The sequence below is a fragment of the Anopheles ziemanni genome, chromosome 2, assembly GCF_943734765.1.
Source record: "Anopheles ziemanni chromosome 2, idAnoZiCoDA_A2_x.2, whole genome shotgun sequence".
NCBI classification, from domain to species: Eukaryota; Metazoa; Arthropoda; class Insecta; order Diptera; family Culicidae; genus Anopheles; species Anopheles ziemanni.
In genome coordinates this window covers 38,049,180-38,077,068 of record NC_080705.1, presented here as the reverse complement: position 1 = coordinate 38,077,068, position 27,889 = coordinate 38,049,180, and the positions used below count along the sequence as shown (strand labels likewise).

The window sequence follows — 27,889 nt, the reverse complement described above, 5'->3', positions numbered from 1 at the left end:
TTTTCTCACATTAAAAAACCCATTCTCGGCGGAAGGCTGCTCGTTCTGGGAAGAGTAATGGTAGCACTGACAGAACATACCAAAAAACCCCCCATTCTCTTTGGAGATGATCCGCTGAGAGACGAGATCGTCGATCACCAAAAGCCACACACCATCTACCTATGGGGAAGTTGTCAGCAAAGTGTGTCGTGTCGTTTGATCGTGGTAAAAACTTTAACCTGATAAACTTTTTAAGGATTTGGACCAGTGTCAGGCTTTGTTCTGTTTGGCAGTGTGTTGAGTAATACTAAATGTGCATAAATGCGTGTTTATCGATTGGACAATGGCGATGAATCATCATCGGTTCACAATGGAAATAATTAATCGAAACGCTTTGTTATGTTATGTAGGTACTCCACACTGCATAAATTTCAACTGGTGGAGTTTAAAAAAAACCTCTATTGATATGGAAAGTTTATTGAAAAATACATATTTTTAAAAATTTTTTTTGCGTAAAAAAATTGTACCAGTTGATAAATATTAATCTTCTGAAACAGTGGTGAACATTTTTATAAAAAAATGCTTGAAAAATTATTATTCTTGATACCTCAAAGGCATTTTATTTCTTTTGAAAAACGTCAAAATTAAATTATTTCATCTAGTCAAAAACTAATGTCGTTTTACCTTGGACATTTTTGGAAGAAATATAGTTGATAACATCTTATTCAAATTAACTTATTTATGATTTAAAAAAATTCTTTTTTAAAGCCTTAACTTTATGGTTAAACAATAACAGGTGGTAGATTTGTTGCAAACTATCAAACAAATACACTTTACTCCAAGCTAATTTTCTTAGGGATTCTTGTTTTAAAGAAATTATCTCGAGAGTTACTAGTTTCATTATATCTTCTCTTGGGCTGTTATCTTGTGTTTGTTGTGATGAGTAGTTTTTTGAGCTGCGAATCGGACAGTGACGAGTGCAGAAGAGTGTTTAGTCATGCATCAAGACTTCATTGTACAGTGCTCTGGTGTAGAGAGAACGTGATGGATGTGATACTCGGACCATCAAGAAATAAATCACTTCACACCACCATGTGGTACAGAGGAGAACGGGAGCAAATGGTTCGTTTCGCGCGCGTTTGACGTTTTGTGCACCTTGGCAGCGGCATCCAGCGACATCAACCTCCACTGCAGCCAGCGCGCTCGCCCTCAACTGACCGCAATGTTATTCTCTACGATCGCGCACGATCACGACCGGCATGTGCATCTCATCAAGCAGAAGCATCTCGGCTCGACAACGTAATCACCACCCGCTCCTAAACAACCGGTTTATTCTTCTCTTACAGTGAACCTCAGCAATTCCAGCGTGCAGCAAAACAGGCAAAACCTAACGAGAGCCACACGTGTGTGTGCCCACTACTTGACATCGATAGCTTGAAGCTACCAAGTTCCTGGCCTTGATTTTATCATTTGACCGAACGCGTCACTTTGTTGCTTCGAGGATCAGCAAATTTATTTCGCCAAAGTGCCATACGCGCAGAAATTGCAGCATCAAATTCTACTTCACCTATTGCTGTATTGCACAGCAACAAGGGCGCGCATTGCAGCGCAGGGCATTTAGTTGGAGGAAAGAGTGGAAAGTTGGAGTCAAAAGCGAGGGCTTGATAACGTAACGTTGCTGCTTCAAATGTGATAAATAAGCAACAAACGAACGGCAGCAGCTGATTGCCAGCAGTTTTTTGTTTCAACTTCTTCACCAATTCTTACCTCAGCAAAAGACACGACCTGTCTACTCCTCGCCAGTGTCCCGACCCTTAGCCGAAAAGGGGGAAAGGCTACCAACAGTCCGTTAGAATAGATTGAGAATGGGTAATTCCAACTCATCACACGAACCCCTAGAACGCGGGTTTACCCGTGGAACTTATGGAGATGTTAAGAATACGGTTAGTACAACATCCTAGATCGTAACGAAGAGTAACGGTGTATCCTTTCATGAGCATTTATAAACGATTTATTTATATCCAACACTCTACTCTTTGCAATGTTACTAACTTGGGTTTTATTTGTCTTTCGCCACACAGAAGTCAGCTTCGTTCCGACAGAGCAAACGATCGCCGAAGAAGATGGATCGGTTGCGAAAATCTTTCCGCGATTCGTTCCGGCGGCGCAAGGATCGCGTGCCTGAGGCGGCCAAACCGCACCAGTGGCAATCGGACGAGCAGGCCGTCCGGTCCGCCACCTGTACCTTTGCGGTCAAATATTTGGGCTGCGTGGAGGTGTTCGAATCTCGTGGCATGCAGGTGTGCGAGGAGGCACTGAAGGTGTTACGGGTAAGTGTTGGCTGGAAGAAAGTAAAAAACAGGTTTAAGTGTAGATACACTACCAATACGGTTTTCGTGATACTTTTAGAACTCCCGGAGACGTGCAATAAGGGCCCAGCTGCATGTGAGCGGGGACGGGCTACGGGTGGTCGAGGACGATACGAAAGGGCTGATCGTGGACCAGACGATCGAGAAGGTTTCGTTCTGTGCGCCGGATCGCAACCACGAGCGGGGCTTCAGCTACATCTGCCGCGATGGCACGACGCGTCGCTGGATGTGCCATGGCTTTCTGGCCACCAAAGATTCCGGCGAGCGGCTGTCGCATGCGGTAGGTTGCGCCTTTGCCGTCTGCCTCGAACGGAAGCAGCGACGCGACAAGGAATGCGGCGTCACAATGACGTTCGACATGAAAAATTCCACGTTCACCCGTACCGGCTCGTTCCGGCAGCAGACGATGACGGAGCGGCTTGCGAGTGGTGGCGATACGGCGGTTGTGGCGCCCCAGCAGCAGAACAACAACAATGCTCCGAAACCGTACAATCCGTTCGCGATCGAGCGACCGCACGCGACGCCCTCGATGCTGGAACGTCAGGGTAGCTTCCGTGGGTTCACGCAGATCGGTTCGGCGTCGCCGTTCAAGCGCCAGATGTCGCTCCGAATCAACGATCTTCCGTCCAACGCCGAGCGGCAGCGTGCATTCCTCGAACCGGGTACACCGCAGCGCACGACCGTATCGCCGATCCCGGAGGTGTCCCCGCAGCCCACGGACACCGTCAGTCAGCTGTGCCAGGAGCTAAGCCAGGGTCTTTCGCTGCTGACCAAGAACGATGCGGACGATTTTTATCTCAACAAAGAGCTGCACCTTAAGTCGATGGTGTCCTCCACCACTGCGAGCATCACTTCCAACGCGATGGCGTCGACCGTTACGAGCGTAAGTGCGGCGTCGGCGATTTCCGGCAATGGCTACGTGCCCCAGGCGGCAGGCCCTCCTACCACCGCCACCGTCCTGCCAACGCTGTCCGTCGGCCCGATCATTCCACCACGATCTCTTTCGCCGCTCAACAACAAACAGCAAACACTGGACCTGTCCGCCCTCGGCGGTGCCAACCACAGTGGCGGCAGTAGTGTGAGCAACAACACGACGCTCAGTGCGGGCGGCAGTAGCAGTGCGACGACGGCGGAACCTCCTTCCACCGTGACCGTGGCCACATCGTCCAACGTAGTCGTTCCGATAGAAACGGCGTCTCCACTGCCGAACCCGGAACAATGGCTCGGGCAGATCGTGAAGAATGCGTCCCCGTCGCCGCGGCGCGCACCGTCGCTGCACAACCGGGCCAAGTCGTTGAACAACGCGGGCGATCCGTTCGATGCCGAGTGGGTATCGGACGTGGCGAAACCGGAGATCCACAGCACGAACCCGTTCATATCGCCCCCGAAACCGCCGGCGCAAACGTTTCAGGTGCATCTGTAATGCTGTTAACGTTCATCCTGTGCGGTGAACGGAGTGTGGAAGCGACAAACATTCCTTCCATCGTTTCCTGGTGCTTCGAGGGTTTAATAATTTTAGCGGGGAAGAACCGAAAAAAAAATCGTGGTAGCTAATCGTGTTTGATTTATTTGATTGTTGTTATCATGCTTGTCCGGTTGTGGCGCGCGATGATGCCGGAAGCGCGAGGGAACATACGCGGACGTGAACGCTCGTCGGGAGTGAAGCGGAGTTTTCTTTTTTGTTGAATTTAGCTGTATTTCGGGGAATTTAGAACTATTACTTACGGGAAGCCGTACTAGTACTTACATGTAGTTACGAACGAACGGAACATTCTCAAGAGCAGCATTTTATTGTATAATTTTCCCCAAAACAACCCCCCAAGCCAAGCCAAGCGAGAAGCGTGGTTTAGTAAAAATGTATTAAACTTTTCCACCTCCCAAAAAACCCCCCCAGAGTGTATGGAGTGTTACTTTAAAACCCATGTTTGTATGATACTATCCTAGCCCCATTCCTGTTGAAAAAGTCAAATCATTTACCAGTTGAGTATTCGTTACACGTGAATTCGTTTGGAGTTGCTGCGCCGTGGCTTCCTAACGCCGGGGAGGAGGAGGAGGAGAAGGTGATGAAACACATATAACTATTCCGTTGTTAGCTGGTGGTGTGTCGACACTGTAGATGAAATTAATATTATATACCCCATTGAGGAAGATGATTATGGTACACACCACTCTCCCCCGGAATGGCGAGGCAAGTTAGCAATGTTAGCAATGTTAGTGGCCTGTCCGCGTCCATTCGTTGGCGGACCAAACATACTTAAAACCTACCGTAGCGGCAGCATAATCACCCAGCTCTACCCAACACTAGTACTACCGCTATTACCTACCGACTTCTATATCTACCATTATTCTAGGCGAAAAAGCAACACAAAGCTACTATTAACCCCCCCCTCGTCGAGAACAAATGAAGAAAAATAAAACGATCACACGCGGCTTATGAAGCTTTACCTGTAGTATATCTGTCTTATGCACTATCGTTTTCGATGTAGGCAGTCGTAGTAGCAGTAAGTAGTAGGAAAATAGTAGTGTTCGTTCCCCCCGTGGAAAGGGAATGAACGGGAAAGCTTAGCGCGAAAATGGCAGCAAATCGGATAGCCTGAAGCCAAGAAGATGAGACGAAACGATATTTGATGGCATCGTTTTTTGTTTTTTACGTGCAATGGTTAAAAAATAATACTGCACAAAAACACCGACGAAAATAGGGTTTACATACAATATCACTCCCCATCCGGTACATAATGCGAAGAAGAAACGATGCTAATTGTTCGATCGTACTTCAGACCGACGCGATTCGGTTCGCATATTTTATCTAACCACATGCCCAACAGCGATAATTGCAAGATCGTCGCTAAAGCGCTATTCGCAGCACACACCACGGTGGATAATGCACGAAGATTCATGCTTCAACCGTATGTGCTGCATATGAAGATCAAGTTAAGGAACAACAAAAAAAAGTATGGAATAAACCGTATTGTGATTACTAATATATACATCTGTAGAATTAAATATAAGGTGACGAATCAAAGAAAAAAAAATTAAATCAAATGAAGCAAACATATTGGCGAACCAAATTCTATTGTATTACGAAAGAAGCATAGGTGCACGCGAATCCGTGTCGGGACTTTATTGTAAATTACAACAGAGACACCCCGGGTGTGGGATGGGCACGTGGGAGTCCGCATCAATAACCCACTGCTGGTGGGCATAATTTCTATTGCAGATTTGGACTGAGGGATTTTTAACTAGTTTGAATCTTATTCCGGTACGCTGGTTGATTTGTACATAACCCTTAAACGGAGCTAAAGTTTTTGCTTGTAGATATATGTAAATAAGCATAGCGTTAATCATAGTGATAATATCTCAACCGTGACGTTTAATCGTACGTGGTCACTTTTCGCATTATCGGTCGTGTTGGGTGATCGATCGGCAAAGATTTTTTTTCGATCATTCATTCCGTTCCCTACTGTTCCATTACTGGTTTGTTTTAAAGTGATCTATAAAGAAAAAAATCTTATGAGCACAAAGTTTCCTGAAGCACCTCAGTCCAACTCTACGCGTAAAATATCGTTTAAAAGGGTATTTATTTCTATTCCCTAACACGTTACTTTCTTATTGATCATTGTGAATTTTCGTATCTATTAAAAACCCGTACAGAACATATTAAATGTACTCGGCAGCTTTTGAAAGAATGTAGCAAAAATTTATCATTTTAAAACAGCAAAAATCTACCACAATTTTATAACAGCACTGGCATACAGTACCCTTATACGAGTCCATCTACGTCGAGTGATGGACATTTAGCAGTCCTTTCTTTACATTCTCGATCGTGAACCATTCCATTGAACGTATAGGAAAATATACCGATCCCGGATCAGACTGGAAAAAACTACCAAAATTTTAATACATATCAATGTTCTACCCCCACCCTCTAGAATGGAACACAAATCAAACGGAGCTTTTTCGGGATGGGCTGGATAAGTAGTGAATAATCAATGCAATGAAACGGCTAACCCCAGACCCTTCTAAATTTCACTCACTAGAATGAGAAACGAAAACTTATATATATATACACAACAGGGACCGGGAAGGTTGTTTATTATTTTCCCAATGTTTCACACCCCAGTTTTGATAAGTTTTACCGGGATTTTGTAAACTCTATACACCAGCCAATGGTCACGCGCTACTCGTTTGGCAAGACACAAAAGCAAAAAAAAAAAATTAAGAATAAAGTGACATACATAATGCATCACCAGCGAAACTAACTAGGAGAATAAATTTACTGAGGCAAAGGCAAAGAAAATTTAGCTGTCCTAACTCATTCCATACACTCGCTCATTCACGTCATACTCCATACGATGCTCTGAGTACGCTTATGTAAGCACGCGTTGATATAAACACGCCAATAAATCTTTTCTTGACTGATGCCGACCAGTCGTATGTGGGAATAGGCGTTTGCAAAGCAAGAAGTATATTCCCTGAATGCCCCGCTGCTGCCGGCCGAAGGAGATGCGCACCGGCCATGAATGCATAGCTTGCCGACATAGGAAATATGCATACCGTTGCTAATGCTGTGAAATTAAAAAAATTAATTGATATAAATTTCCACCGGAAAGAATGTCGCTAGATGGTAAAGACAGCAGATAAGCGAACGGAATGGAATACGTTGGATGAGAAAACTATTTGTCTTGGATTGGATCTTGAATCTTAGCATATGGGAATAATTGTGCGCTATGAGTTGAGATAAACGGTACCAATTTATTGAACTGTTATTGATGATATATATATATACACACACACATACAATTATTAAACTAATTCAAACATTGGACATGGAAATCAAAAAAGACAAATAAAAATGTATCAATAATGTGAAACGGCGCGTTTTGGATTGTTTTGAGGATTTCTCTACTTTATTATTAGGCATTTCTCTACTTTATCATTTTTTTCTGATGCATCCTTCTACGCGAACATCCATAAATACCCCGCACGAAGACTCCCAATGAAAGATCGTAGAAAGTTTTGTAAATTACGAACCAAACCGTATACGACATTGCAGCAGTCAACAAAAGTTCATAAGTTGAATATCATTTTTGGTTTTTAGTTCATTTGAATAGTATAAAATTGCATTTCGTAATCAAAGAAATAAAACATCCCAATAAATGTTAGCAATGGTACAATAGAAAAATGTATATTTTGGTTCATCAACTGAAATCATTGGTGATGCTTTTAGTCCAGACATTGTTGTTGGCGAATTTGAAATTGATTTTATTTAGGAAATTTTTCTCCAGTTATTAAATTGGTAAAATTTCTTAGGAAGAACTTCCATTCGTCTCTTCAGCATGGTCAGAGTAAAGTAAAGTAAAAAACAACTGCCACTTCGGGTACTAAAGTAAATTCACTTTATTACACTGCTCATCATATTATTTACAACGATCACCCAGTTCGTGGGCTGGAGCGGGAAATCGTACAAAACGCCATGTACTAATCTTATTGAATAAATTAACATTTAAACTTAACGATTACCAAAACTGTTCAGGCAGCATACGCCATGCTCATGCGGATGGTGGCTTAGTTTGCGCTTGCTTATCCATACACGCATCTATTCTCTGTGGTGCTTGTGGAAATTTATCTCCTTAGAAATCATATTTTAGAACAAATCGTGCGCGAATTCTGAACATAATTTTAATTCAAACCTGATGAAATGTGCTTTAGCTGATGTGGCGTTAATGGAATGGATTGTGAGCACTTAACTTTTGCAATAAATTAACAACGCTGGATCTGAGGAATTCTCTTTCTTGATCCCACAGGAATGGACGCATTTAAGTTATTAGTTTAGCTGAAGGCCGCGTGTTGCTTTCGAGCTTACAGAAGCGAATCGATCGCATGTATAACGCCGTTCGTGGTAGGGATGTTGGACGTCTGCAGGTAACCATCGTTAACCTTAATTTTACCTATAATATAATTTTGTAAAAGAAAGACTGTAGTTAAACTATCTCTTGAAAGGAACCGTTCTCCCTTCGCCCGAAAATTACCTCCGGTCTTCTGCAGCGTAACCGTTTTGCCCTCTGCCATGACGTCCTTCACTTGGTAGAAGCGCATTCCGGCGGTGAACAGCGTGCCCGGGACGACGTGCTTCCGGACCAGCTCCTCGGCCTGTTCCTTTTCCGTGACTAGGTTGGTGAGTTCCTCGGTCGTGAGATGAGCGAATGCGGCATCGGTCGGGGCGAATACTGTGTACGTTTTGATACCTACAAGTACGGAGCAAGTGCAGGTTAATTTAGAAGCGAATTACCAAACACCAACCGGTCCTTCCGGATCCTACCTTTGTTCTGGAGAGTATCCGACATGCCCGATGCGAACAACGCCCGCAGGAAGTGCGTGAAACGTCGTTCACGATCCGACTGCAGTGTCTGCAGAATATCACCAACCGGAAGTGGGAACATCACCCGATCGACGGCATGGGCCACGCCCTGCGGAATCACGATGTCCTGTTTGTCCGGCACGACCATAGCGCCGTTGATGGTTGTTACCTACGGGGAAACGGCGAGCAAAACGAGGCGGTTGTCAGTACTTGTGCGTGCCTCGGTTTTTCTAACTCCAGCGCCTTACCTTGACGTCGTTCCATTCGGAATCGTGCATGTTGTATTGGTTTACTCGCAACTGCGTTCCAGCAAGGGAGACTCCAGTCATTTCATCCTGCAGCGAAGCGATCTCGAACGATCCAGGAATGACGTGATGTAAGAGGAGCTGTAGGAGGAGTTTGAGGGAGAAAAATTATAATTTCAATATAAATTCAACTAAAACCCAAAAACCAGTAAACAAAATTTAATGGTTTGATATTGTTGTAAATCTGCAAGCTTAATTTTTCAAGTGAGAAGTGTTGAGGTATGGAACAGATAACCAACTATAACAGCAACAATCAAAGCATCCAGTCAGGTTTCAAGGCTTAGTTTTGAAAACAATATCGTGTAGAAAATCGATCTCAAATTCGACTGCGACCTGCGAACTGGAAAATGTAAAAGGCCCAGGAAAATACTATGGTACTGCAATCATTGCACGTGTCGTCCCAGGAGGTAGTATAGTATAGTCTCTTAAGGAAAAGCTGCAGCTGGCATAAGGAAGTAGACACTTTGTCGACAGCACCAAAGAAGTTGGTGCAAATGTGGAGGGCGGTAACACGACCTTGTTGTAACAGGTGCCGAAGGTGGAAATGTGTAATGTGAAAATTGTGGTTTAACAGTACGAGGTTTAAAGAGGTTTAAGAGAACGAGCGCATACAATACAATAAAGTATAGATCAGAATTGAAGAAAGCTACAAAGCGGACTCATTTTATGGAAATTAGATTATAAAAAAGCGCTGCGACTTTGAGTAGCCAAACGACATTCTGTCTGGACTCTCACAGTTATTGAACAAGGTTATAAGCCAACAGCACCACAACAAGATTCTGTCGAAGAAGCTGGAGGAGCTTAAGCAAATGCTGCACGAGAATCTGGCCGCGGCGAAGACGGGCTGCAAATTCACAGATTCACTTTAATTAGACAATTGCTGTATGAAAATCACATGAGGTGCCAGAACAAGATTCGTATTCGTTGATGTTGAATACTACCAGTCCACATTCGCATCGACAAAGGATTAATATAAAAAAGGGGAAACTCACCCCACTCAGTAGCCGCGGGTTGTTGCGGAACTTCTCTTCCGCTTTCTCAGGGCCGCCCAGCTGCACGAGGAGACTGCGGAAGGCTTTGTCGGTCGGCACGAAGATCGTGTACGGGCCGGTTTCGTTGAGGATCGTATCGAGTCCAGACTGGCGGAGATATTTGGCCATGGCAAATAGTCCGTTATTCTTGAGAATCGCTGGCAGTTCGTTCTGCGCGTCCTGTTGCGTGTCCTGCGGGGCCTGCGTCGGCTTGCTATCCTGCTGCTGCTGGGCGACGGTTTCGGAAGCGGATGCCGTGGGCACCACGTCGTTGAAGCTGCCGGTTCTCGGCTGGTGGCTCGATGGGTGATGGTAGCTGCTGGCCGTTTGCTGCTGTTCGCCGCTGGTCGTGTCGGCGAAGTACTTCTCGGTGCTCGGCGGTGCGGGAGTGGCCGGGGAGGGTGTTGCGGACGTCGTGTAGATCGAGCTGGCCTCGGAGTAGCGGGCTGTGCTGTCGGAAGCGAGGTAGGGCGCCACCGTGGACAGTAGGCGGGCCGTGGTGTGCTGGGGTAGCGTGCTGCCAGAGTACGCCCCAGGGGAGAAGGCCGTCACTATCGACGGACTCGAGGGGGCTGCGGTCGAGGCGTAGATGGTGGAGGGTTGGGCCGGGGTCGCCGTGTGCTGCAAAAAGGCCGTCGATGCTTGCTGATCCTCGATCGGTGTGCTGTGCGGGATGATCGTTACCGAGTTGGTCTTCTTGATCGGCTGATGACGCGGCGTGGTGGTCGTTATCGGAGCATCCAGAAGTTCCGGCTGTCCGGAACCCGCCTTGACTGCAACCGAAGGTGGTGGCAACTGAATCTCACCGTTCTTGATGCGTTTCAGAATGCTGTCCACATCGGCACCAGATGTCTTCGTTTCCTTATCGCCGCTACCCTTGACGCCCTGCACCTTGTACGAGCCATCGTCCTGCTCCTCCAGATACACGAAGGTGACCTTCTTTTGCGGCGGAATTTTAGCCACCTCCTGGATCTGACCGTCCTCCGTTTGCTTGATCAGCTCGAAGTCGGCACCGGGCGGCAGAAGGCCGCTGCGGGCGATATCTTCAAACGACAACGGCTTCGGTGTGGTCGGCGAGTCGAGCTGCTGGGTCAGGACACCTTCGGAGTTGGCGTTGGCGCGCTTGATTATTTCCGGATCCGTTGTACGGATCACCTGCACCTTTTCACCGTTCGGCAACACCAGATCCGTCGAGCTGTAGTTCTTTCCGCCCAAATCCGAGGGCGATGTCTCGGCAAGCGCCAGCTTGAGCTGCTTCAGAAGTTCATCGCGTCCGAGTGCCTTGGTCGATTTCACCTTCGTTGGCTTCGCCTTGGCCGGTTTCGCCGTTTCCGACTTGATCGTCTGGAAGAGGCTCTGACGGTTCGCGCTCAGCAGCACGTCCAGGTCCGACTGCGTGATGCTACTGTAGTCCTTCTTGGCGTTCGGTTTGAGTGGAATGACGGAGAGTTGCGTTGGGGCACTGGTTGCGGTGGTCGGTTCAGCCACTGGTTTCGTGTGCATCTTAACGGCTTTCTCGAAGATGGTCCGCTCCGAGGGAAGCACGTCCCGCGAACGCACCTGCGTCGGTACGGCTGTCTTCTGTGCCTGCTGGTCGAACTGCTGCTGCTGCTGCTGTAGGATCTTCTGCTGCTTCTTGAGGAACTCCTGGTGCAACTGCTGCACCTTGGCCTGCTGCTTCTGGTACTGCTTCTGCAGGAACTGCTCGTGTTTTGCGATCACCTTCTGCTTCTCCTGCAGCTCACGAATGCGATCACTTTCCTCCTTCAGGCGGCGCTCATACTCCTGCTGCTGGAAGTAGTTCAACGGTTGCGGTGGTTGCGGTTGCTGTTGCTGAATACCGTTGAAGTTGCTCGTCTGACCAAACTGCGACTGAACCGGCAGCGATGGTGCGTTGAACGGCTGTACCTGAGCCTGTGCCTGTGGGAAGCCTGTGTTGAACGATGGGCCCGACTGGACGAAGGGAACACTCTGTTGAATCTTGGGAAGCTGCAGCTGGGGTTGCTGAAGAGTCGACTGTTGGAAGTTTCCGGTGAGTGGAGGGAACTGCTGCTGTGGTGCACTGTTCGAGAACGTTGGTTGTGGAACCTGTCCAAAGGACGTTTGGCCTTGCTTGAAGTTTTGTGGTGCCGCCTGGAGTGGCAACTGCTGAGCCGGGAACAGCTGCTGCTGTTGTTGCACGGGTTGCTGGACACCTTGGTTAGGGAAGCGGACCTGGTTGCTGGTGGGGAATGAAGGGTTTTGTGAGGGGAACGGAGATTGAAGGGTGTTGGACGGTGGTGGGCGCTGTTGCGGGCCGCCAAAGGACGTGTCGATGCTGTTCAGGAAGGAGGATGGTTGATTGTTATGTGGCGTGGGACCATGCTGTGGTGCGAGTGGTGCTGATGGTGGTGGTGGTGGTGGGCCGTTGAAGAACTGGCCCCCCAGTTGGTTCTGTACCGAGCGTTGCTGAGGTGGAAGGCGTGTGTCCTGCTGTAAGAGTTGTAGAAAATTTGGAATGAATGTGGTCTGTGTGTGGTGCTGGTAGTAGTAGCGGTTTACTTGTGCTCCAAAGGATGGTAGAGGCGGTGGTCCCGGCCGACCGGACGACGATGGCCCTGCACGGAACCCGTTCGTCGGTGGATGTAGGTTGTTCGTGTGATGGTGGAAGTGTGGGTTCGGTTGTTGGAAGTGTTGCTGCGGTCCGTTGAACGGCTGCCTGGCGTGGGGCTGTGGAGGAACCGGCAGCTGTATCGACGGCTGGATGAACACGTTCGGCGAACGTTGGTTCTGGTGGACATTGAACCGGTGCTGGTGCTTCTGGATGTCACTGAGGATGTGCGTTTGCTGTTGTTGCGTCAGTTGGCGCCGTTGAGCTTTCGGTGGAACCTGTTTGTGACAGAAAGAGTTACAGAAATAAGAACCAGTTCGACCTGTGCCAGAAGTGTTGTGTGTGGGTCGGTAGAACACACGATGGCCATCACGAATGAGGTCACATTCACCCTCGTAGTCGGGACGTTGTGTAATTTGGCTAACGATGCCACGGCAAATACCCTTTCACTATCAATACATTGACCTAATGAAGCAGTGCTTTTATTCGCAGGTACATCTGCGTCGTCGCTCGTGAAAGGGAGCTTCGATTTAAGCGTCATCTTCAACGCTTCGCTTACACAATTATACCGCTGCTTGTGGCGTGTGTAGCAAGGCAGCCAACATCTGGTTAAGTGGCGATCGTCTCCTCATTTGGCAGAAGCAAAACAAACCACCGAACAGCGAACAAACATCATGACCTACTACAGAAGCGACCGGTAAAGCAATAGGTCTCGCATCAAATCGAATCAGCAAAACTAAGTAGCCTACGGTGAACGTAGTGCGGTGAGATTCGGGAAGCGACTGTCCGATGATGTAACCCGTAACCCTTGGCAACAAACTTTCCGCCATTTGCACAAACTGTTGCCTCGTCTGGTGAAGCGCGTGGAGCGATCGTTTCCTTCTGATGATGCTCGCTGGAAGCCTCCAGCTGCCAATCTTTCGCTCGAAGAGGTACACTCCTTTCAAAACCACTCGCTTCATACAGTTGGAAGGCGGCTCGGATTGTTTGAATCGTTTTTGGACCCTTGGGTGGTTACGTGTGATCGCTCCAAAATCCGGACCCGGCCCAGACACGATGGACAATTGTTTCCCCGTCCCGGAAAGGAACTGGCGAGAGGCGCTAGAGGTAGCGCATCTTCGCATCATTGCGTGCAGCGTGCCAATGGGACCGCGCTGGGAGGAAGTTACCTTTCGGTGTTGGGCCACTCCACAGCGCTGCATGGCCCGCGAAGTGTGCGTTACGTCAAAATCCCGTGCGATGCCGTACGCTCCGATCTGCGCGGTACCCACGGCGACGCAACCAGAATCGGAACAATCGGCCTCGCCAAATCCGCCCCGGGTGTTTGCTCCAGTTACGAAGTGCGCCGTGGGAAGTGCGCAAACGTCAATTGCAAGCCGCCCGCGTGGTTTAGCAATGGCGCGTAACGAGATGCAATCGGATTGGTTTAGACCGGGGCGCACGCTTCCTGGTTCTGCTTATAATGATGATGATGCAAAAGCGTCATAACGGTGAGCAGCGGCAGACGGTGGTCCGGCAAACACACCCAGAAGCCCTGGGAGAACGTCCCTTATGTAAATAAAGTGATTAACGATTTTTTTATAGGGTTTCTGCATTCAACAAACGTCAATGACTCGCTTCTGACGAGTAAAGACGAACGGCCATGATGTGTGTAGCCGTAAGGCATACGTGAATAGGATCATTAGGTTAAAGGTTACGACACTCTTGTGTTTTATCACAACGAGACAGGCATGTTACTCGCGTGTATTTCTCTTAATGGACTGTTTTCACCCACAAACAATATAATCGCGTAATTAAATTGAGTAATGCATTCGTCAAATTACTTCCCGATCGTAATGATATGGGAAATCGAGAGTTTTAGCTTGATACTGACTTATTGGTCAGTATAAAACATTTTTTTCTTAAAAATATCTTGCTCAACTACATTTTTAGAGGAAAAGTTTGGATAGGTAAGAAGGTGGGCCTTTGGAGCTTAGTTTTACATGTAATACATAAAAGTGACTGTTTATAAATTTAATTTTAAATGATACTTTTTATTAGTATTAGTTGGAGCACTTTGGTGAAATAAGAGTAACTCGTTGCCTCTCGACTTCTGTCAAATTTGTTTTATGAGCTTTATTTTACCTAGTTTCACTGTTTTTACATCAATCCCTGCTACTAATAAAATGTAGTTTGTCCGATAACAAGCCACCGGCATTTTCATGAAATAAAGAATCTAATAACGCCCCTGCTTTGCAGAAACGCTTAGCTATATAATCAATTAAACTCTTAAATGAAGTAGAGAGATCTATAAATCCTTTCCTGAAGCATGAAAGAATCTTGAAGCTTAACTAAAATTATCGTTGTAATGATATCTACGATCTCGACCCTACATAGACTCGTTCATCTTCACTCACTAAAATGGTGAAAGTGACGAAAAATGCACCGACAATGAATTCTTCAAACCAGAGTCCCGATGAGACTGATAACCATCACACGGCGGCGCTTGGCCAGAATGACGAATGCACATACATGAATGATTGCACCGTTTCATCAATAAGACTCGCTCCTTTCTTCACATTTTCCGTTGTTAGCGTTTTTGCCGTTGCATCATTCCAGCATGAACACTCTTTCCTGGACATTCCACGATCGATTGCATTCTTTTGTGGCCCTCTGGGTTGGCGGAACCGTCCGGCGGTGGATGGGACTTTCACTTCTCTTCTCTTTCGAATCGAAATGCCTTTCCGTTGACCACGCTGATTGGCCAGCTTTCGGCGTGCCGAGCCCCGCGCATCCATGAGGGGCCTCCAAGGGGAAGGGTTGGGTTGGCGGGGAAGAGGGTGAAGTGCGTAGGATACTCATTTTTTTTTGTTGTTTTCACATGTCCGCACAACCCATCGTTAAAACCCTCCCCGGGCTGGAATTTAATTCTCCTGCCTTCGCCCGCCGACCGGACGCGACACGACCGAAGCCAAGATTGCCAAGAGACGAGAGGCAGATTGTGGCAGCGATGCGAGCGATGAATGTGCCACTTTGTTTGCGCTCTCAGGCTCGCTTAAGTCCATTTTTAGAGCTTTTATGGTTCAAGATGCTAAATTTCGTCATCTGCCTACATGTCGGACGTGCGCGCACCTAACCGCATCTTTTGCATACATTACGCTTCCTCTTGACATTTTCTGCTGAATGATCGATCAGTTTGTTCCCCGGGCAAGTGCTACGCGTGAAAGTACTCCCGCGGTTGACCTGCTGGAATTTACCACAATTGAATACTTCACTTTTTGGTCAAGGCGTGTTGTTTTTCCCTCGGGAGTCTTCCCTTCCCGCGCGGTGACCGTATCGAAGATGATTATAATTATCACCAAGACGCATTTCCTACTTCGGACATGAAGGAAAGAAAGAGGTAAGAAAAAATGAAATGAAGCAAAAAACTGCCTCCCCTTTTTGCCCGTCGTCCAGCGATTCATTAATTTTCAAATGAATATGAATTTAATGCGGCGCACTGACTTCGGATAAATGACGGTTCATTATGTTCGTGGCACGGTAGATCCGCTTCTCCCGCGGCCACGGTCGACACGAATCCGAAACTGTCGTGATCGTTGCGCTATTCCGGCGATCTTCGATCTATGGGAATGTTGTTTGGGAACCCTGCTGCTGCATTCACTTGCCATGGTGTGTGAGCCATCGGACGTTTTGCTTTCGTGAGACAAACATTCCACCTTTTTTTTATTCAGAAGAACCAATTCAACTCTTTCCAAGTGTGTACAGTTTATTTCGTTCAAGGTAACTCTAAACGAAACATCGCAATAAAATGTTCGTTTCTTTTCGTGCGTCTTTATGTGCATGCAATTAACGGAGTGCACCAGAAGTTGCCATCGGAGCCAAACGTTGCCTTTTAAAATGTTTTGAGGTACAAGATTGGTTTGTACCAACATGCCATAGTTTGTATTCACTAAATTTTATTATTATTTTAATAATTTACCAACTTTAGTTATATCGTTATCACCTCACCTCAAAAAAGAAACTTAAAATTTGTTTTCAGTTACACGCAACGTACACGTTTTGTCTATAAAACTAATCTAAATTGTTTCTCAAATTTAAAGTTTGTTCCTTCAACAATAGAAATAAAACTAAAATACTTTGAAAATACTCCTAACCCGCAGAAACGTTAAAATACAGTTAAGCTCTGTTTGATAAAATTCTTCTCATTTTTTAAATCGTGCGTCCTTAAGTGTGACGGATATAAAAGTACGGAGTTATGTTCAAAACATCTGCTACAATTCGGTGAAGAAAACCTCCAGTAGCAAGGTCTGTAAATTGCGGTGATTCGAGCTCGGAAGTCGAATGCTGACACAAAAACACGGAAATAATCTCAGAGTGCGAACAGATCCTCTCGGTTTCTAATGAGTGCTCGCAGTGTAATTACTCACACGTTTCGCAGAAATGCACGTGCATTGCATCTGACGGACTTTAAGTGTATTTATCCAAACCAAAAGCGGCTATTTCAATCATCATCTCCTCAAATTGCAGGTCGTCATTGTTGTAGATTTGTCTTCCTTTCCGATCGACCGACCAGCAGCAACCTGTCAGCTAAACGTCTGCTGGGCGGGCGAATTCTCCGTGGAAGGAAGTAACAGCCATTGAAGCAGGCACGTAAACCACCGCGAGGATGATATAATTAAACGACCAACCCGGAGCAAGCCATTACTGGGCGGTTAGCATCGGAACAGTCGATCGAGATAGGATCGAACGGGCCTTTAAAAGTCAGCTTCCCAAACGGGGTGGGCGGGCAAGGCTGATTGAAATGAAAGTGAAACGGACCTGGACGATGAGTTTCAATTACCGGACCGTCGGTACACCGCGGCCGGGTTTCGGCAGAAGATCCGGGCGATAAAGTGCGCGATCGACGGTGAAGCCGTCTCATTACAACCGGTGATTGTGTGAAATGTACTATAGGTGTATTTAAGCACTTCGAATCGTCCATTAGAAATGGTCTTACCTCCCTTGCTTAGTGTTCGTGTTTGAGTTTGAGCCCTCGTTATTGCATCGGAGTTTGTCCGATGATCTGGTTCGACCCGTGAATTTAACAGTTTCGAAAATCAGTACCAAATTTGCATCACTTTACGATGATTGTGTGATCACATGAGTTACGCTAAGTAGGTGCGTACTGCCACAAATCACATCTGGTTTTAGTCGGTCCTGAAGCTGGTAGGCCCAATAGCCGGTCATTAATGTATAATGTACGATCGCTGCTTTCATCCGATTGCGGAAAGTTGCATAATTTCCAACGGCAAGTCGCTGTTGATCGCGTGTCAAAAATCGCAGCTTGAGGTAAATTGCATTGGACACGTCCCTCGAGCCTCACTCGGTGCCGGACAGGGCCGGAGCTGGCTCGATCGATCCTTCCACCCTCTCCCTACCGCCATATACCGGACCACCGGTTCAATCCATCAGACGAACAACCCCCATCGGGATGAGCCAATGTCGAGGTGGTGGACTTTTTCGCGCGCCACTTATGCAACCCAACGGACGCTCTCTTATCCGAGTGCTTACGGCGCCGCACAAGAGCCGGCTTGAATTGGTTATTTGCTTGGGTTTAGAAAGGTGCTTGAGTTGAATTTCAATTTTCGTCCCAAGTGGTCCCTTTGCGGCGCATGAAAACGAAACGATCACCAAGCAAACAAAAATAAATAAACTCAAACATAAACAAGCGGTGGGTGAAAAAAACAAGTGAAATCACATAGATAAGTTACAGACCAGCGTTGGGGAGGGAAAAAAATGCATATGCTGCCGTATGCTGGCTGCATAGTGGTTGATCACTTATGACTGATTGGCTGATTGATTGATTAATCGATCGATGCGCACACCGAGAGAGTGGCGCCTAAGAAGCGGAGGTAATGGGAAAAAAATGAATAAGGAAAATTAAAAAAAAAAACCCCAAACGGTGAAGCTGGAAGGAAAACGCTTTCCACCGAGCATCGATTTGCGATCCAATGCACGCGTCGGGGGGAAGAATGCACGCACATGCGCCAGCCCTCGGACCGATTGCCGTAAGGGTACTTACCACGAACGATCTGGGAATCTGTGGAAAATGTTTGAAAAGAAAGCAAACAAGAAAAACATAGGAAAAAACAAGCAAATTTAAGTAACTTCAAGCGGCTGCAGCTTTTTTTCTTCTCTTCGTTCGATCTGCGTTTTGGGCGTGCAAGTGCATTATGGGTGCGGGCGGTGCGTGGAAGGGGTGAAAAGAAAATGGTTTTCCAATGCTGAACACAACATATTTGCCGTTAGCATGTCTGGTAAACACTCGCTCAGGATCACCAATGGGGTGCTTTGGACAAGGGGATGAGAGTTTATCTACAGCGTGAAGAGCTTTCGATTTGTGCTTGATTAGTATGAAATGAGTTTTAATAGCCAACAATTTTTTATTTATTTGTCATTTGTTTTCTTTTATTACCCCAATTGCATGGATAGAAAATTGTGCAGAGTTTAAAGCTTTTAAAAGATACTTGAAATCTGAGTTTATTATTTCTATTCACAGCTGATTAATTCTGTTCCAAATCTAATATATCAAGAAAACTAGTAAGATTTGTTTTTTCTTAAATGCAAATATTTCACGGCAGCTTTATTTGGAGGATTAAGAATGAGGAAATGTAGAAAAATATAATATTTTAATATGTTATTGAGCGCTGCCAACGTTTAAATACGCATGCTGGAATTAATTTTTATACAGTTGTGTTGGCTTTGTTTGTAAGCATTCATTCATTATATTTTTGCATGCAATTCAGGTTCTTCGACTTCACACTTCTTTTCGTTTTTCGGTTACATTTTTTTAATTCAAATTAAGAAAGTATACCGCCCAAGTGGCTAGATTATACCACATGTTTGGAGCACATAATTTGTTGACGCCTTCATTCCATTTCCAACGACTGTTTGTAATCGACAAGTGAAAAAGCTCACCAATCCAAACGTATGCATTCGAAGGAACCTGGAAACATCCACGAGACGCTGGGTGGTACACATGTGGTCCGAGCGACAATGACTTAAGTGACTATCATCGCGCATTCCCGCTGGTCGGACACATTCCGAGTCCACCAGGTTATACAATGTACACGAAAAGTGGAACAAACATACGCGGGCGCCGAGAGGAAATCATCCGCTTGGCTTGAGATCTATATCGTTTGTCGTTCCCGGGAGGGGTCAGGTAATGGACACTCACTTGCCCACTTTTTTCACCCCCCGCGCTCGCACGCTTGTTGGGACAACACGTTTCTTTTCAGCTGACAAAAAACATGTTGCAGTTAAAAGCCAAACAGACCCATCACCGCGTCTGTCTGGTTGAGCGCCAAATATGGGACCCTGGGATGGGGCACTTCGGGGGTTTGGAAAGTAAATTGGCCGAGTAAACTTTCTTTATCTGTCTCACGGACGTGCGCTTCAAACGGCGGCCGATGATGATACGATTGCGTAAGGTCGAAATTGAGCTGAAGACGTTAATTGTTGAGATTCATCTCGAGCTGTATTTTTTCCTTGTTGTGATGATCTATCTCGCAATCAAAATAAGGTTTTTTTGTTGTCGTGAGGAGTACTAAAATTCCGTCCAGTCTCGCCGTCGTTTGACGAGATTCACTAGCCCATCCTTGCTTTTGGGTAAGTGAAAGCACGGAATAGATGTGATATAAGGGGTGTTATATGGTTTATTTAAGATGGAAATAATAAAAGGTGTTTAGTTGACATTCGGTAAAATGCTGTTTAGTTTGAATGGATCGTATATTCTCTCTGAATATGTATTTATTTTTAACTGGCAACAAAATTATTCGTACGTTGCTACATATTAGGGGTTCGTCGCTTATTTGCGTCCTTTTCCTAGTTTACAGTGAAATGATTCAAATTGTAATGATATTCTGCCCGTGCGTTGCAGATAATTGATGATAGAACAAAGCTTTTTTCAAACCATATAAGCATATTTTAATATATCTTGTGCTATCTTGTGTAATTTTTAATGTGTTGTCTGAGGAGCTAATTTGAAAGGGTTCGTCGCTTGTAACTTTTTACCGGATCTCGCTTGAAGGGAACGAAAACAACCCAAAGCGATTCATATCGTTTCCAAATTCTGATTGCGCACTTCCCTTCTCGTACCGGGCCCCTAAATGTATAATTTCTAATCCCTATGATTCGATGCGGGCTACTAAATTGCATACGGATCGGTTGTAGTTTTGCTCTTTCGCCACTGGCGCGAGCATTCCACTCACCAATCACCCACCGGAAGGGGGCCATTTTCCTCCGTTGAAATGTTGCTAATCACCATCATTGGTGGGGCTGAGTGGGCAGAGGAAAATGACGGAAATCATAATATTAGCTGACCGCCAACCCTCTGACGACGAATTCCGCAGCCGTGGTCCCGTCGGCCAGTTTGTTCATGTCAATCTTCTATCGAAGTGTGTGTATCTGTGCGTGTGTCGGATAGCGGGCGGTCAACCGATGGCAACCTTTGGCCGAAACCGGACCCTAGCGTTAACATGGTGGCGTAACATTAGTCAAAGTGCTAAAACGATTCACTATCACTTCCGCGCAGCCTTGTTTTTTTCTTTCGTATTTAATTTGGCCTTTTCTTCAGCCCTCCCGAGTGACAGTTTCATTTGAACTGGCCAGCAAGAAACCGCACGACGCGACAAGTACACGGCAGGAGCGGGGGGCTAACAGTGACAATACGAAAAACAAACATTCGAAAGCCCGATTAACACCACGCAATTCCCCGGCGTGTTCCGGTGGAATGGTCAAACTTGCGAAAATTACACACCCCGGCCACAACGTGCCACGGCCCGCCAGCGAACTGATTCCCGCGTTCCGGAAGGCGCTTTTATCGCTTTGTCACGTTGGTTAATATTTTGCCGCCAGCACTTTCTAGCACATGTTTCCATGTTTTTTTTTCACTCGGGCGACTGCGCCAACCCCACGATGCTACCCACGTGTATGTATTTTTCTCTCCCTCTCTTTCTGTCACTGTCACTTTCAGTGGACTTCAATTTAACGGTCATTGACTGCGCGCCGTGTTGCGAATGTGGCTCCACAAATCCCACGAGGACATGCTTGGTGCCAGGTTGGAAAATGGCCATACCTTCCCGTGGAAAACACATCTTCCAGCGCGTAGGAAGCAACAGTCTTCCTCCCCGCAGCTGGAGCCAAGATTAATTGGTCGATTTGTTCTGACAATAAACTTCGTCACCATTCGTGGAAACGGCATGGAAGCAAACGAAAGTGACAAACCGCAAGTCGAACCGAGTGCGAGTGGGAATCTCTTCGATTGTACTAACCACGACCGGCTGGCAGACGGCCTCATCCGTCTTCCCTTGGATGTTCCCAAGCCCGGCTCGGCGGTATGAAAGGAGCAACAACAACCCCCTTGCCAGACATACGACGATCAGCTAACTGCAGAGTAAATGTTGGTTTATTGTGAAAGTACACACTTTGTTTTTCACCCACCGGGCATCACCGTGGGTCGCCAGTAAGGAGGGGAAAACTATGAGAGCAGCATTTCGGACAGCCGAAACTGGTGTCCCGGTGCGTTTTTAATAGGCAATAATCAACATCAGCCCGTCCGATTCTGTCCCCAAAGTGGTTCGCGTTTGCGTTTGGCGCCCGTTCCTAACATAAGACCCACAATTTGAGGCCAGTTGCTGGGCCATTCGGTGAACGAAACAAATGGTCCAATTGAATTTGTTGTTGATTTGTTTTTTGTGCATTTGGCTCTGGCTGTCTAAAACAATACCGAAATTATTGACCAGAAATTGTTTCCTGCAATCGAATCAGATGCAGCGAAAGTGAAATCCGGCCATTTATCAGTGGTTCCAATCAAATATCCACTGGTTGGTGATTGAATCACCGTGCGTTCGATGATCGTTTGATGTTTCAACATAAACCCATTCGTAAAAAGCGAGAGATCTTAATTGAATTGGTTGCGTTGTAAGAGCGTTCAAGCAGGGGGGGATTTTTCGAAAAATGAACTAACAGCAAAAGGCTAGAAGGTGTTAAATATTAAATCTATTACAGTTTTTAGTCAGTACTTTTTAATAAACATATTTTATGAAACATATTTTATTAAACATTGAATGATGATAAGCGGTTGAGGATTGGAAGCCTTCAGCTGCAACCAAGTGTTTTAATTTTTTTTTTTACCATGTTGGTTTTCAGCCAATTCAGCAAATGCGTTAAAATATAAGCTGTGAGTAAATTTTATGTTACTCCATTCAATAAAAACCCTATTGGAAGATAATAAAGCACATTTTATCGTTAAAAACATAACATTTGTAATAACTTACACGATTCTTTAGCTATAACATGATTTATTTAAATATCCAAAAAATTTTAGGAATTACAAAATAAGCAAGCTTTTACAATGTATTTACTACGTGCATTAACGCTTCTTCTTCCAATTAAATATGTTATGAAAGTGTATTTTACTGTATTTTTACTAGATTCATGAATCGTAACTTACATTGAGCTTCACTTTAAATGAACCAGATCAGATTCGCGAAGCGGTATATTGTATTTACATTGGAAGGAATATTATTTGTTGTGCCCTTTCGCCAAATAATCCGTAATCTACCTCCAACGCTGTGTTCAATATCACTTTTCACCTTGAATCAGTGCACGGCTATCGGATTGTTTGAATTTGAATGGTGTAAAAGTCCATTCAATGCCTCGTCAACTACGTGTAACCGAATCGCGCGCCTCCTAATCCACTCTTCCGGTGGTTGGATTCCGGGGGTGAAAATTAGGCAATCTTTCTCCAATCAAAATAAAAAGAAAAGAAGGGTCAAGGCATGGGGGGAGCGAGGAAGAGAGAGAGAGAGAGAGAGAGAGAGAGAGAGGGGGGGAGGTGAGAAAACGCGTTCCATTAGGGTGGATGATCACCGCATCACCAGCTTACACCTGAGCCTCGGGTCATGGGCTCCGCTGCCGTGCAGAATCCGTAATTCGATCGTATCCGCAAAAAACGCAGGCAAAGGAAAAAATTGCCGGCCGCCTCCCGTGGGCGGTTCCCCGTTCGGGAGGGCGGCCTTAATGATGAACTTTCGCTGTGTGAACTTTATCCCATCCGAGCCGACCCCGGGCGGCCCCATCTCGTCCACGTAATATTTGTTTGAACGTAATAAGGTGTTACGAGGGCGCACCGTGGCCTCCCAGGGACAGAGATGCCAACAGTGGCGCGGTGCGTGGTGCGCAAGAGTTGTAATAACACCAACAACAACGACCACAACTACAACAACAACCACAACAACGGTTGCAAAAACCAACTCCACAAAAGACGGAAAGCACACCGAATGGGAAAAAGCTTAACGCCAAGACCAACGGTTGGATTGGCCACGGGTTGGCCCCGGAACTTCGTCCCCTCGAACGGTGGGGGCTGGAAATTCGGGATCGGAAAAACTCCCACACGCCCGGCACCGCATCGCGTAACGAAACATCGCCGGGAAGGCAAGCGCAAGACGACCAATTATTACGCCTGTGAGAGAATTTATTTATCGCTCGACGGAGGCCGGTTTTGTTTCACTATTTCCAGGGCGAGGGCGGGATGGGGCGGTGGGTGGCGTAAGACGCTCAAAAGCATCACCTTTTTCTTTCCTCTCGAGCTGCCTCTGTGAATGATGCACTTGCATTATTTTAATTTTTTATTCCCGTCGACGTCAGATTTTAGAATCGATAAAAAAACGGAACGTCAGCAAACTCTTGGGCGACGCTTATCGTTACCGTCATCACCTTCCCCTTCCATCCACCCCTTCTCTGGCCCATCTTTTTCCTTCGATCGTGCAGAAAGTGTTGCTTATCCATCATTGGTGTTCTGTTACTGCTGTTTTTTTTTGCGCTTCACTCACTCTCCCGAAGGAAAGTTATCACAGCCAAGATGATCCACGGCTTTCACGTGTGTGCTGCAGCGTATTATTAGCAGCGTGCATTGTTGATGTGGCGTTGCATGTGGCAAGGTGCAACTTCCTGTGTGGCCTCGCCGGGTCACCACGATTGCGTGGCTGCCGATGGGAATGCATTTTGCACGATGGAGCGCCAGTTGATTGCTCTGATGGTAGCAAAGAATGGTCGCAAAGACAGCAGTAATATTGCAAATTAAATTTTAATTTATGTTAAACAACAGTGTATCCTTTAACGGAAACAAACAGCGGCTTCTTTGATTATAATTGAAAGTTACACACTTCCGTGTGCTATTAATATTGAAAACATTGATTAGCAAATAAAATGATTCCAACAACCTTGATGTTTCAAAATTAAACGAAATCACAAGGCCTCAATTTCTTCGAACTTGTGGAATTTAATCACGAACATAAATTTCTAAGATTAGCCCATTTCATCTCTACCTGATTTTTATAATAATATTCAAATAAATTAGTATTTTCTCCTCTTACAAACGGTTCCCAGATTGCGATGCAAATCATTTCTTCCAATGGTGCAGTTTTTCTGCCTGTACGACAACATAATTTAGCATCGAATTTGAAAACTTCCAACGGTTCGTGGAGTGAAATGACAGAAGGGAGAAGAAAAACACAACCAAACTGTTTGAAAAATGCTGTACAAAATAATCCAGCAAATGCCTGTGAAAGTTCGTTTATTGCAATACCGGCCGGAATTCCAAGGTTGAGATCATTGAATAAACATGACCGGATGCGGCATGCAAAGTTGGTCGGTCCCGTGCCAATCTGGCGCTTTATTTTCATATCTTCTGCTGTTTATGTCCCATGGAAAGGTGTGTGTGTGGTTGTTTTTTGTAGTTAGTGTTTTTTAGTTATTTTCTTTAGTTAAGATGTTTCGCTTCGGTTTCGCAAAAAATGTTCAACCATGTCTCGTTTGTTCTCGAGGCGCTGCGGGAGCATATGTTGCGCGTTGCTTCAGCGCCATCGATAGCTCGGGCTCGGGTTCAACGAACTCGGCGGCGCAGTGACACACATTCCGCCAGAGCCATCCCACAGATGGACTCGCTGATGAGGATAATAAAATGAGCCCAAGAAGCAGAAGGAAAAAGCCTACAACATCGGACCACGAACGGTCCGGCACACAAGCAAACAAACGTACAACCACCTGCCCGAAAGCGGTACCGGCGTGAATCTCAAATCGATCGACATAAATTTTGCGCTCGACTGGCGGAAGACCTTCGCTGGCGGGGCGGCCGCGGAATCCTGTGGCCGCCCTGAAAGCGGCAGGGAAAGGGCAGCGAGGGAAGGGTGCGGTCTCGTCGGAGGCGGCGGAGAAATGTGAAGAAAGTGAAAAGCTGTAGCCGTGACGCAAATATGCGTGGAATGCTTTTTTTTCTCTCTCCTCCGGCTCTCCAGAGGCAAAGGCGGCGGCGGCGGCAGTGTGTGTGGTGGTCAGCAACCTGTTTCTCGGCCGGGGATAAGTCCGTTTCGTGTGTCTACATGGCTGCTGTCTACGTGTCTCAGACTCCCGCGGGCCGTCTTCCGACCGAAGCGTATCGAAACGCTGCCCGTTACTGTTCGTCTTGCGGTTTGCCCATGCGTGAAACTCCTGTAACCAGAGTGACTAAATAGAGTCAGTGAATTAACTGCACACACCGCAACTGGGGCTAACCTTGCCTCCCAACCTGATCGGGTGATTTGAAGCCCTTCAAAATGGTTGGCGGAAATCGGAGCGCTTCCTGTGTATTGCTCATTGCAGGGATATTATTTTTCACTGTCAAGTTGATCGACTTAAATTTATCAGCACTTGAAGCTTGGAATCAATTTAAATTCGAACATTGAAATGAATTTACGATCATCAAACTAATTGCATGTGGTCTTCTTTATCTCCAAACAATGTTTGGAAATACATTCTGAACAAAGTTTGTGTTTAAATTTGTAAAACATAAAAATCATATATTTGATTTAAATCAAGAATTTTTCGAAAACATTATTTTCTAAAGTCATAGGGGATGTTTAAATTTTGTACTTGATGGTAAGGCCAGTGAGTTCCTATTCCAAAATTAGCTTAGTTACTGTTTTTTGTGTTTTATCAAAATATCAAATATGAAAAAAAGTTACATAAAATTCATGTCTAAATCCTTACAAAGAGCGGTATAAAATAATAAGATATATGAACATCTTATTCGCAACGAACAAGATAAGCTTTTCTTGAACATGCTTCGGAACTGTAAGTGAAAAGTAGTTTAACTTAATTATTTGAAGCAATTTGAAGAAAGTACTTGCGTAAATCAAAACCAACATAATTTGGCCTTTTTGAAGATACTTCCTTTAACAAACAACTATATTACGAGAGTGTTTCAAACTAAATGAATTCCAATACAAATATATGCTTTTCCATTTTTCTATTGTATTTCAAATAATGATGAATTTTTCATTAACCATAAGCTATTACTTTATCGTTTTTTTTGCTTCATCTTAACCCATAAGCTGATTTTTCCCGTTTAGCCTATTCATTTACACAGAACGATGATGTTTCGGAGTAGTTCGTTATTTCGTTTAGCTTGTAAAGTAAAATACAAGCATTATTTCTCACATGTGCAGTTTCAGGTAATAGCGTTTAGATGCGTATTGCGTCGTTTTGTAGCACCTTTAAAATACCACATTCCATCATCCGCGAGTGTGATCAAGCCCTCGGACTGACCGCAACGCATTGTAGTGCCTTTTGATGAGCGATAATTGGAAAACATTAGCCAGAAACGCTGCAGAAACATTTCAACGGGCACTCACAGAAAAAAGGGTATTTCGCATACGCAAAATCCCTACCGAAACACCCGCCGCAAGGATGTTTCGCCATCGTTGTGTGTAGTGTCTAATAATACGCGAAGCGAATTCGTAACATTCCCCGACGACCGTAATCGGCCAAAGTAAGCAACGTTGCGGAATCGGTCGGAACAACAGCATAATTGTCGAAAGTGAAACGGTTGTTTGTTTGTGCGTTATTATATGTTGTGGCACATGCTTCACCGTGGTGCGTGGTCGCGTTTGGTGACCCCGGGTGGAAAATTCGATTTGTAGGCCAGCACCGAACATTGTTTGACCAGCTCACTCGCGAGCGACTGACGCAAACCACCGGCATATAATGGAAGCTGCGTTGACGCTAGGTCAGCAGACCAGCCTAAACCCTTCAGACAACACCCCGACTATTTGTAACTGCTAACAGATACTTGCAGCAAGTACGCACGAAATTATGCAACCCAACTATGTCAACCGAGCGCCAATGGGAAAAAAGGTTCCCAGATTTTCCTCATCTCGATGTCGCACGTAAGCGCTCCACTGACATGCATTGCGGTGACG

The 27,889-nt window shown here is 45.8% G+C and overlaps 2 protein-coding genes across 2 annotated transcripts in view; one reads left to right on the top strand and one right to left on the bottom strand.

Moving 5' to 3' along the window:
- Positions 1-1,331: 1,331 nt before the first annotated feature.
- LOC131282230 (protein numb) lies at positions 1,332-3,970 on the top strand. The gene is made up of 3 exons (XM_058311644.1): positions 1,332-1,922; positions 2,061-2,309; positions 2,389-3,970. The coding sequence occupies exons 1-3, from the start codon at positions 1,845-1,847 to the stop codon at positions 3,769-3,771; spliced, it is 1,710 nt and encodes a 569-aa protein (XP_058167627.1). The 5' UTR covers positions 1,332-1,844; the 3' UTR covers positions 3,772-3,970.
- Positions 3,971-8,207: 4,237 nt separating this feature from the next.
- Positions 8,208-27,889, bottom strand: part of LOC131282493 (uncharacterized) — a 35,973-nt gene continuing 16,291 nt past the window's right edge. The window contains exons 2-7 of the mRNA XM_058311974.1: positions 18,673-18,690; positions 10,004-12,910; positions 8,955-9,092; positions 8,668-8,875; positions 8,378-8,593; positions 8,208-8,296 (exon numbers count right to left, since the gene is read on the bottom strand). Coding sequence (XP_058167957.1) covers positions 8,208-8,296; positions 8,378-8,593; positions 8,668-8,875; positions 8,955-9,092; positions 10,004-12,910; positions 18,673-18,690 — 3,576 coding nt within the window. The remainder of the gene's footprint in view (positions 8,297-8,377; positions 8,594-8,667; positions 8,876-8,954; positions 9,093-10,003; positions 12,911-18,672; positions 18,691-27,889) is intronic.